Source organism: Lissotriton helveticus, chromosome 4_1 (genome assembly GCF_964261635.1).
Source record: "Lissotriton helveticus chromosome 4_1, aLisHel1.1, whole genome shotgun sequence".
In the NCBI taxonomy this organism is placed as follows: Eukaryota; Metazoa; Chordata; class Amphibia; order Caudata; family Salamandridae; genus Lissotriton; species Lissotriton helveticus.
Window position 1 is genome coordinate 2,106,595,557 of NC_136063.1, and position 12,024 is coordinate 2,106,607,580.

Below are 12,024 nucleotides of genomic sequence, written 5' to 3' on the forward strand. Positions count from 1 at the left end.
TGTTTAGAGGTAGCAAGACCTGTCCTGACTGAGCCATAATTAATGAACAATTGGTCTGACCTACGAATATCTTTAGTCTTATCAAGATAAAACTTCAGCACCCTCCTCACATCCAGGGAATGTAAAGACCTTTCCGCTGGAGATGACGGATTCTGAAAGAACGTAGGCAAAGTGATAGTCTGATTGATATGAAAATCAGAAACAACCTTGGGAAGAAACTTAGGGTGAGTACCCATAACAACCTTAGCAGCATGAAACACAGTATAAGGTTCTTGACAACACAACGCCTGAATCTCACTCACCCTACGGGCCGATGTAATGGCCACGAGGAACGCCGCCTTCCAGGACAGGTGCTGCAACGAAGCCTTATGAATAGGTTCAAAAGGCTCCTTCATCAATCTGGACAGCACCACATTCAAGTCCCACGAAGGCGAAGGAAGCCTGACAGGAGGGAATACTTTCCTCAAGCCTTCCAAAAAATCTTTGATCACAGGGATCTGGAAGAAGGAAGTCTGTGAAGGGCCTTTCCTGTAGGCAGTCAAAGCAGCCAGATGAACCTTAATGGAATGGACATTAAGGCCCGACTGCGCCAGATGTAGTAGATATGGAAGGATGACATCTTCCTTGCATGTCGTAGGGTTAAAGTTCTTAGACTTGCACCAGATGCAAAACCTCTTCCACTTGTAAGCATAAGAAGTCCTAGTGGAAGGTCGTTTAGCCTCCTTCAGTATGTCCATACAATCCTCTGGGAGATTCAGATGGCCATATTGCACTATTTCAGGAGCCATGCCGCCAAACTCAAAGACGAGAGGTTGGGGTGCACCATCCGCCCCCCGAACTTCGTGAGAAGGTCCGGCCTGCACGGCAGCTTCATGTGAGGAAGGAGAGACCGGTGAAGCAGGTCCGTGAACCACCACTGTCTGGGCCATTCCGGGGCAATCAGAATCATTCTCGCCCTGGATTGGGACAGCTTGATGAGAACCGCCGGAATCAGGGGAATTGGTGGAAAAGCGTACAGAAAGCTGTTCGACCAGTTGATCCATAACGCGTTCCCCAGCGTCCCCGGCTGGTAGTACCTGGAGGCGAAGCCTCGGCATTTTCTGTTTTCGGCGGTGGCGAACAGATCTACGTCTGGAGTCCCCCACCTTGCGAAGACTTCTCCCAGAACTTCGTCGCTTATGACCCATTCGTGGTTTTCCTGAATGAGTCTGCTCAGTTCGTCTGCCTGAACATTCTGCACACCTGGCAGATGGGTGGCCGTTATCGACAGTCCTCGAGCCAGAAGCCAGTGCCAGATCGCCTGCGCCTCCTGCGACAGAGTGCGCGATCTCGAGCCCCCCTGCTTGTTGAGGTAATACATCGTTGTCGTGTTGTCTGTCTGAACAAGCAGAGAGTTGGTCTGAAAGGACGGGTGAAAAGCCTTCAGTGCCAAGTGCACAGCCCTGAGTTCCAGGAAATTGATGTGGTACGTGGCCTCCGTCTGGGACCACGTCCCTTGAGTCAGGCTCTGCTGGACTTTTTGGCTCAGCATTTTAGCGCGTCGCTCCTCAGCGCTGTATTTTAACTGGATTGCGCATTTATATGCGTTTAGTTTTCTTTTGCTCTGCTGCCTTGCCTGGGGGAAAGGGTTTCCACTCACCTGCACATAAAATATTAGCGCACCGCCGCTTTGGCGGGTCCGGGTCCCGAGGGGGCATATTTGTTTGACTTTAGCCGCCATTTTGGATTGGGGCTGTTGGCGCTTTTTGCGGGCGCCATCTTAGAGCGTCCTGACGCTCGCTTCAGTCCTGGGGACGCCTATTTAAGGCGGACTCATGGTATCTGACGGCGGTCAGGCTCTGCTGGACTTTTTGGCACAGCATTTTAGCGCGTCGCTCCTCAGCGCTGTATTTTAACTGGATTGCGCATTTATATGCGTTTAGTTTTCTTTTGCTCTGCTGCCTTGCCTGGGGGAAAGGGTTTCCACTCACCTGCACATAAAATATTAGCGCACCGCCGCTTTGGCGGGTCCGGGTCCCGAGGGGGCATATTTGTTTGACTTTAGCCGCCATTTTGGATTGGGGCTGTTGGCGCTTTTTGCGGGCGCCATCTTAGAGCGTCCTGACGCTCGCTTCAGTCCTGGGGACGCCTATTTAAGGCGGACTCATGGTATCTGACGGCGGTCAGGCTCTGCTGGACTTTTTGGCTCAGCATTTTAGCGCGTCGCTCCTCAGCGCTGTATTTTAACTGGATTGCGCATTTATATGCGTTTAGTTTTCTTTTGCTCTGCTGCCTTGCCTGGGGGAAAGGGTTTCCACTCACCTGCACATAAAATATTAGCGCACCGCCGCTTTGGCGGGTCCGGGTCCCGAGGGGGCATATTTGTTTGACTTTAGCCGCCATTTTGGATTGGGGCTGTTGGCGCTTTTTGCGGGCGCCATCTTAGAGCGTCCTGACGCTCGCTTCAGTCCTGGGGACGCCTATTTAAAGTCGTCCTCTCCGCGCAGCGGGAACGCGCAGCCGGGACGCCGTCGCTTAGCCGGAGTCGTGCCTGAGTCCTGCCCGTCTGCGCCCGTCCGCGCTAAGGACGTGCGGGACTCGGGCTCGGCCCTGCTGGCGCGGTGTGCGGGTGTTCCTTTCAGCCATGCTGACATACTCTTGCGACACCTTGCGAGACTTAGGACGCCGGACTGCTAGGTGTAGTACACCGCTCTTACATCCGTTAGTTGGTCCTTACTACTGTGCTGGCTGTCAGTGGTTTCTGGAGCGAGCTACCTCCATCGTCCCCACGCATTCGGTGGCAGCCGTTTGCACTAACCGTCCGGAACATGCTCTTCGCATTTTTAGTTTTAATGCTAGGTCTCTGGTGTCGCACTATCAGGCAGTATTTGATCTGCTGCAGGATGAAAGCCCAGACATCGTGGCTATCACCGAGACATGGCTGAAAGACGAGGACGCGGCCATTATTAACCTGGCATTCCCCCCGGACTATACAGTCCTTACCCTTAATCGATCCTCTAGGGGAGGGGGAATTGCCCTGGCTATTCGTTCTAGTTTTACTTGCTGCTGGTCCGCACTGACCATTGCGGGATGTGAAAGTGCGATGTTTAAGATTCTGGTTACCCCTCACTTTTCACTTTCGGGGTTGGTGGTCTATCGCCCCCCTGGGAGCGAGGCGGCGTTTCGCGCTGCTTTCCCTGATGTGGTCAGCTCCTTGGTGGTAGGGTGTCCCAATTTTTCTATTTTGGGGGACCTCAATCTCCATTTCGACAGACCCAACCTCCCGGCGGTCAGTGGCATTCTCGCGGATTTGGAGGCTTTACAGCTGACGCAACTTGTTCAGCAGTCCACTCACACCGGTGGCCATACGCTAGATCCCTTCTTCACTAATTTGGCAGATGCTTCTGTCACTGCCGTCTCGCCCCTGGGCTGGACTGACCACTCTTTGGTCGCCATTAGTACCCCTTTACCAGGTAGCATTGTTATTCCTCCTGCCAAGCTGGTCGTAAGGCGGCATTGGGGTAAATTACGGTTGGAAGATCTGCACCGTGTCCTCGCTGCCGAGCCATTAGACCCGGTTGTAACGGTTGACTCAGGTTACGATGGGTTCTGCGCGTGGATCTGCAAGGCGCTTGATGCGCTTATTCCACTTACCGCCTGTAAGACCAGTGCTAGAGAATCTAGCCCCTGGTACGATGGCGCCCTACGTGCGCTCAAGGGTAGCTGTAGGCGTGCAGAGAGGGCTTGGCGGAAGGCGTACGATTCGGGGAAAAAAGCTATTTATCTCGCCTCCGTCAAAGTGTACCATCGGGCTGTGTGCCGTGCTCGGGCAGCCTACTATACTGCCGAAGTTGGCAACAGCTCTAATCCCTCGAAAACTATTTTCAAATTGATGAAGGACCTTCTAGCTAAGCGCCCTGGTGCCCCGACGATTGGCTCCACTGCACATTGTGAGGCCCTTGCGGAGTTCTTTCAGGAAAAGGTCCAAAACATCTATAAGACCTTTCCATCTACAGGACCCCCAGTTGAGTCTCCGATTTCCATCTGTGGAGACACGGCCCTGCACGTGTTGCCCCTGTTGACATCTGAAGGGTTTGACATCTTGGCAAAGCAGGTGAAATCTGGGTCCCCCGCTGACGCTCTTAGTTCGGCTCTCTTTAGAGATGAGTCGTTCTTGGGTCGGACCGTGGTACACTCCTTGAGCAACATCTCGTTGGAGTCGGGCACGGTCCCCCTTAGTTGGAAGCGGGCGGTGGTTTCTCCCATTCTAAAGAAACCCTCATTGGACCCAGACAAGCCCGAAAACTATCGGCCTATCTCTTTGCTTCCCTGGCCTACCAAAGTAATGGAGGCCCATGTCAACAAAGTTCTCTCGGCCCACCTTATCCAGGTTAACATCTTGGATCCCACCCAAAATGGCTTCCGTGCTGGTCACAGCACGGAGACCGCCCTTCTCTCCATGGCTGAACACCTGCGCACAGTGATGGATGCGGGGCAGACAGCGGCGCTCGTTTTATTAGATCTGAGCGCCGCGTTCGACACCGTGTCCCATCCTATCCTGTTGCATCGCCTGGAGGAGAGTGGGCTGGGTGGTTCTGCCCTCCAGTGGTTTCGCTCTTTCCTGAACGATCGTTTCTTTAGCGTTGCCCTGCCACCGTTCCAGTCCCAATTCCTTCCTCTGAGACAGGGGGTCCCGCAAGGCTCCTCGCTGAGTCCCACGTTGTTCAATCTGTACGTGAGACCGCTGGCTGAGATCGTCAAGCAATGGGACATGACTATGGTCTCGTATGCCGACGATACTCAGCTAGCGGTTACTATCAGCGGGGATGCGGACCGGGATGCCCCCAGGTTTCAGAGTGGACTCAGGGCGGTGGCAAGCTGGATGAAGAACAACTGTCTCCAGCTCAACGCGAAGAAAACCGAGATCATGATCGTTGGCAGGAGGGCGGAACTGTGGGGGGACAAGTGGTGGCCCGTTGAACTGGGGCCGGCCCCTACCCCGGTCACTGAACTTAGGAATCTGGGAGTTTGGATGGATCCTGCTCTTAGCTATGAGGGCCACTCGAAGAAAATCGCGGCCTGCTGTTTCGGTATCTTGCGGTCGCTGAGGCCCATTCTTAAGTTCTTTGACCGTGGTACCAGGCAGCTGATAGTCCAGGCCACGGTATTATCTCGCCTGGACTATGCCAGCTCGCTTCTGGTAGGGACCAATGTGGCTGGGACCACCCGCCTCCAACGCGTGCAGAATGCCGCGGCGAGAGCCATTGTTGGCTTACCTCGAAGGAGTTCTGTCTCGGGAGTCTTGAGATCTTTGCATTGGCTCCCCATAAAATCACGCATCCAGTTTAAGGTGTTGTGCTTGGCGTTTAAGATCTTGAGGGGAGTAGGTCCGCCAATTCTTGCTGATCTCCTGTCGTGGTATGTTCCTTCCCGTGCTCTGAGATCGGGAGGCCAAGCTCTCGCGGTGGTTCCCCGATACAGGCTGTGTCGGGTTGGTGGTCGCTCTTTCCGGGTTAGGGCGGCTGAACTCTGGAATTCCCTCCCAGTGGACTTGCGGCTATTGGATGACCTTTTGGCCTTCCGCAAAGCACTGAAAACTTTCCTTTTTAAATAAACTATTTTATCTGTGTTGTGTTTCTGCTAATCTGTTGCACATTGCCTGCCATGCGCCAGGACGCCCCTTAGCTGGGGCAGCTGTGCGCAATACAAAAGTGCATAACATAACATAACATAACATAACATCTGCAGGTCTCCGGAGTGCGCTCCCCAGCCCTGGAGAGAAGCATCCGTCACGATAGTCTGTGTGGGAATGTCCTTGTGGAAGGGAACCCCTCTGAGGAGATTCTCCTTCGAGCACCACCACTTCAGAGACTGAAGAGCATGTAGAGACAGTCGTATCTTGTCGTCCCAAGATCCTCTCCTCTGGTCCCATTGATCCTCCAAGCACTCCTGCAGCGGTCTCATGTGCAGCCGTGCATGTGGCGTCAGGAAGATACACGAGGCCATCGATCCCAGCAGAGAAGACACCGTCCTCACTGTCGTGGATGGAGTAGACATGAGAGTCTGAGCCTTCCGAAGGAGTGATAAACGTCGCTCCTCCGAAGGAGACACGCTTGCTGACAGCGTGTTGATGGAGGCTCCCAAGTACTGGATGCACTGGACCGGAGTCGGGACAGACTTGGACATGTTGATGTGCAACCCCAGCTTGTTCAAGAGAACGCACGTCTTCTGGAAGTGTGCTTGAGCTTCCGAGAAGGAGGAGGCCTTGATCAACCAATCGTCCAGGTACGGGTAGACAAACACCTTGTTCTTCCTCAGGTGTGCCGCTACCACTGCCATGCATTTCGAAAATGTCCTGGGTGCAGACTTCAGCCCGAAGGGAAGCACCGTGTACTGATAGTGATTGGTGCCGACTTGAAAGCGCAGAAACTTCCTGTGTTTGCATGCAATTGGCACATGGAAGTATGCATCCTGTAGATCTATGGCACACATCCAATCTCCTCGTTGCAGCTGAGGGTAGATCTGATGCAACGACAGCATGCAAAACTTTTCTCTGCGAATCCACTTGTTTGCCTGTCGCAAGTCCAGAATAGGCCTGAACTCATTCTTGTCCTTCTTGCGGACAAGAAAGAACCGAGAATAAAGACCTCTTCCTCTTTGAGACGGAGGTACGTCTTCTATCGCCCTTTTCCTTAGCAGGATGTCTGCCTCCGCCTGGAGCTCGCGCAGTTGGTACTGAAAGCTGACCGGAGGGATCGATGGAGGCGGGCTGATGAACCGAAGACTGTATCCATTGCAAACAATATTCAGCACCCACTTGTCCTGAGTAATTTTTCTCCACTCTGCCAGAAAATATTGAACGCTTCCCCCCACCGGAGCGGGTAACGGACGAGGGGGAAGTAACCGCTCAGGGTCGAGACCCGGCCGGGCCCTTGGTCGCGGCAGAGGACTGCTGAGTTCCTCTCCCCCTCTGACGCTTCTGGAAGGGTCTTCTGTATTGCTGCTGTTGTTGCTGCTGCTGATGTTGCCCAGAAGACTGTCCCCTTCCACGACCCTGTGACCCGAACCGCCGTTGGAACTGGCGGTAGGGTTTCTTTTCCTTGGGCTTCTCCAAGCCCACCGCCGTCAGGGTCTCCGCCTCGGCCTTCATCCTGGCCATCTCGTCATCCGCGTGTTTTCCGAAGAGGGTGTCTCCAGATAACGGAAGATTCGCCACACGTTGTTGCGCTTCCGGTTTAAGTGACGTCAATCTGAGCCAAGCATGGCGCCTCTGATTAATCCCGTGGCAGTATCCATGCGCAGACAGCAAGGAGATATCTGCCGCGGCGCTGATGGCCTGGTTAGAGACCAGCATCCCCTCCTGGACGATCTCCATGAAGTCCTCTCTGCGGTCTCGAGGAACAAGGTCCGCAAACTGCTCCATAGAGTCCCACAGTGCGCGGTCGTATCGTCCCAACAATGCCGAGTCACTGGCGGCCTTCATCGATGAGGAGGACGTACCACACGCTTTCCGTCCAGCAGAGTCAATCCAGCGGCTCTCCTTATCCGGAGGCACAGTGGATGCAGGGGAGGTGGCATGAAGCTTCCGAGCCGCCGTCACAATCACTGAATCCGGTACCGGGTCCTTTCTCAAGAAAGCTGGGTCCGAGTCTGGAGCTCTGTATTTCTTGAGGAGCCTAGAAGGCACGGACTTCACCACTGCCGGTGTTAGGAAGAGCTGTTCAGCCGGCTCGAGGAGTCCTGGCACCAAAGGCAGTAGGGGGCGAGACATGTGTTTCTTATGTAATGTCTCAAAGATCACAGAAGTAGAAGGTGTAGGCGCTTCAACCTTGATCCCCAACTTCGCCGCCCCATGCAGGAGGACCTCCTGGAATGTGCCAATATCGTCTATCGGAGACACTCTAGTCTCCGGCGAATCAGACAGCGTAGGCGAGTAAGAACGGGTCCCAGAGGCAGAACGTGACCTGGACCTACGCCTCCTATGGCGATGCCTGGATCTCGAGGAAGATCCGCGTCCACTCCTAGATCTGTCTCTTCTACCCGAGCGAGACCTCGATCTCTTGGGCCTGGGACGTTCCGTCGGCCTCCCCGGTTCGGAAGCCTTAGGCTTCGGAGGCTTCGACTTAGGAGTCTTCTTCGGCGGAGTCGGAAACTTGGGCATCGACACCGCTCTCGGTGGAACCAGGGGAGGGGGAGTAACCGGAACCGGGGCCTGCGGAGCCGGCAGAGGAGGCAACGGAGGAGGAGGGGTCGGAGCCCTCGGAGGTGGACCCCTGGGTAAAGGAGGCAGAGGAGGACGTGCAGAAGGCTTCTTCGGGGTATATACCTCGGAATATGCCGTTCCCGGCGAACCATCATCCCGTCCGGACTGTGGGGAGCCCCCCACAGTCCTGGGCCTGGCCTTACGACCTCCTGACGCCGACGATCGGTGCTCAGACGACGACCGTGGGTCCTTCGACGTCGAGCGGCCTTTCGGCGTCGACCGTTCCACACTCCTCGACGTCGACCGGTGTCTACGTCTCGACGTCGACCCCGACCAGATGGACGAACCACGAAATCTCGACGACGGGCGATGGTGCCTCGACGGCGACCTCGACCTCTTCGTACGTCTCGACGTCGACCTCTTGGAACGCCTCGACGTCGATCTCTTTGAATGTCTTGACGTCGACGTCTTCGGCGCCAGAGACTTCTCCCGTCTCGACGGCGACCTTGACGACGAGGATCCCCTCAACGACGATGTCTTCGACGGCGAACGGCGGTGTCGCCTCGACGGCGAGCGCCGACGCCGGGTCCTCCGATGTCGTCCACTCGACGCCGACGGCGACGACGAGGAAATCGACACCGGCTTCGACGGCGGCCTGTAAACGTCCCTCGACGTCGACGGACGACGTTTTCTCAACCCAGAGCCCTGGGGAGACCGGGAACTGGCCGTGGACCTTCCTCTCGACGTCGTGGTCATCGCAACTGACCCAGACGGAGAGCTTGGGCATGAGCTGGACTTCCTGCCCCTGGGGAGTCCCCCAGAGGCCACAGCATGGGCAGTAGAAGCCCCTCCAGACCCACCTCGAGCCTTCAATCTTCTTTCTTCAAGTCCCTGAAGTCTGATCTTCCGCCTGTCCTTCAGGGTCCTGCCAGAGAAGCCTCTACAGATCACACAATCCTCAGGGATGTGGGAAGAGGGAAGGCAGAGAATACAGACCTCATGGGGGTCTGATTTGGCCTTCTTCCTGGAGCACTCCGGGCATTTGTCAAATAATGCTGGCATTATGGACAACAAAAGAGTGCAGAACCCAAGAAGAAAGTCACCAAAGTACTTTAAAAGTACAAAAAAATCGAATTTAGTGAAAAACACCAACAAAACCCTTGAAAAGGGAGAGCTCAATGCTCCAGGGTCCTGCTTGCAGGAGCCGGAAAAAAGAACTGAAACTAAGTTGGACCTGCTATGCATTCTGGGATACTGGGAGAAGGTTCTGGAAGGTTCCTTAAAGGCACAGTATCCTATTTAAGCCACATAATGGCAGCCTATGGGGCTTGTCTGTCCAGGTTCTTCTCTCTATCATTCCTGAGGGATTTTGCTGTTAAGCAAGGGAAATCTGTACAGGCTCTGCTGTTTTGTGGATTTTGTGGTGGAATTTCTAGTTGAAGTACTGGACAGTGTAGCCTTTTTTGGCTGCATTATCTGTCTTTAAATTCTCTCTTAAGTGTCTATGCATTTCTGCATTTTTTGACACTGTAAGAGATTATTTTTGATTGCTCCGGGGCCCACGCACATGGGCGGGACTATTCACTAGATTATGACTATACACAGAGATCCCCTACTACAGAAGTGAAAGTGGCATTCACTGTCCAATTAGGAGGCAGCAAAAAAAGTGACAATGAAGCCAACAAATGGTAAGTAATGGGCAGGCTCCAAGCCCCTCTTGGTAAAGAAAATCTCTTGCAAGCAAAGGCGCATGCGCGTTGTCTTAGGTGAGATTTATAAGAGGATGTGGTGTCAATTTCTTCTAGTAAAAGCTCTAAAGTTGAACCCCTCTTGGTTTATTCTTGAGGTACAGACATCCTGGCAGTGGGGTATTAACGTACTCTGTGAGGCCAGACTGCAACCAGGCACGCTAACTCAAGCCTGCTTCAAAAATTACAGAATTTCTTGAACAAATCTATAAGCAGCAGTGCACTATAAAACTGTGTTCATTCTGTTCACCCTACTACAGCGAGTACCAAGTGAACACCACTGGATTCACCAAATGATATGGCTTTTCTCTGCAGTTGATGTAAGGCGCACTCTTGTGTCAATTTACTTGAGTAACTTTCCTTATAGCCTACATTTTGCATTTTTATTAATACTCATGATAGCTTTAGATTCTTTTTCTAGATAATCTTTCACCAGTATTCGCGAACCTGAGAGTCTGTCTTTTTCTAAATGGGGCATGGGTACACTCTTTGTATCTGCCTGAATGCATACCTTTTTACAATGGTGGATTATAAATTGTACATGACATAATTTCTACCACATCCAAAATAACATGCACGGATTTGCTCAAATTTAGCCCTATTGGATGTATTGCGCCGTACTCATAGGGCTGTGGTATGCACTACTGTCTGTCTTCTACAGAGGCCACTGCCTTGATGCAGGGTTAAGAGATGTTCACTATTTCCTTATTACAATTACACAATCTCCTGGTTTTAGTTTTCAGTTTCTCGGTTTCCAATTTTTTTTCTTAAATGTCTTAAGGGTACTTGAACTGGCAACCTGGGCAGAACAGAGGCAAGGCAAATAAAGTACTTGGAACACTGTGCAAGTACATGCCCTTCCCTTTTTTGTAGGTGACTCTTTGCTTTTTAGTCTTCACAGCTAACTGTGCAAACCTGTGGATTTTGGAAACCACGGTCCTCTTTCAGTTTTTAGTTACAGGTATTTGTTGATGTTCTCTACTCTATTTAGCCAATAATATTCAATAATATCCTGATGATTAACGTCTGATATAGATTATACATTTGTATTAACAGGTTAAATGCATTCATGGAATGGAGAAAACTTCTAATTTGGAAGCTTTCCCTTAATTTGGTGGCAATGTGCTAATATAACTTTCATTTAAGTATGTTTGGTGCAACACGTGCTTCTTGACTTTATTGGTACTGTTTATGTTCTGTTATCTTTTTAGGAGACAGTTTTGGTATTTACTGTGCACTCACAGCCCCCTGATTAACTCTAAAATATTTTTTATTTGCTTGTGACAGGTTTTCCAGGTTTACCAGGTCCAAAAGGTGAAATCCGTGAAATAAAAGGTCTTCCAGGTTTACCAGGTCCACCAGGTAGGCCAGGATCGACGGGTCCTCCTGGGCCCCCTGGCCCTCAAGGTTTACCAGGTAACTATACATTTGTGTTTTGAGTCAAGATGTGACAATCTTTGAGCAAATACTCATATTCAGTATATGTTAAGTAGAGGATCTTGAGCATCTTCTCCACCCAGGTTTTGCTCACTGCTAACCTTAAGTATTATTAGTTGAAAATTCACTTTGGGGCCCATCTCTAGCTTACATTGATACAATATTGATGCCTGATTTATTGGTAGAGCAGTGATGAGTAGTATGTACAAGACTCAATGTTCTCAACACATTTATCAAGTCTTCTGTCTCACCTGCTTTGCACATATTTTTACATTGGGTCCAACTTTTTGTTTCAAGGACCAGTTGGGCAACCTGGTGATCCTGGTAGAGATGGACTTCCAGGGTTCGAAGGCCAGTTGGGACGGAAAGGAGACCGGGGACAGTCAGGTCAACCAGGTAAGATATGCAGGCTGGATCAAGTGTTGCATCCAAATCAGGAGGAAATGTGATGAAAATTAAAAGACGCCAATTAGCAATCACTGTCACAGGTGAGCTCTTTCGTGTGCCTGGCACTGATATTGGCATCTCAGGGGTTACAATTCAGCATCATGAACAGAAAGTAGACGTGGCTTCCTGACCCAGTTCCATCTCTGACATTTTATTCTTTGCTCTTCCACCAGCACAGCAGAAGTAAATATTTGACTGCTGAGGGGCAAG

At 51.9% G+C, this 12,024-nt stretch overlaps 1 protein-coding gene across 1 annotated transcript in view; it reads left to right on the forward strand.

The window, feature by feature from the left end:
* Positions 1 to 12,024, forward strand: part of COL4A5 (collagen type IV alpha 5 chain) — a 433,650-nt gene that overhangs the window by 388,112 nt on the left and 33,514 nt on the right. The window contains exons 45-46 of the mRNA XM_078688785.1: positions 11,218 to 11,346; positions 11,665 to 11,763. Coding sequence (XP_078544911.1) covers positions 11,218 to 11,346; positions 11,665 to 11,763 — 228 coding nt within the window. The remainder of the gene's footprint in view (positions 1 to 11,217; positions 11,347 to 11,664; positions 11,764 to 12,024) is intronic.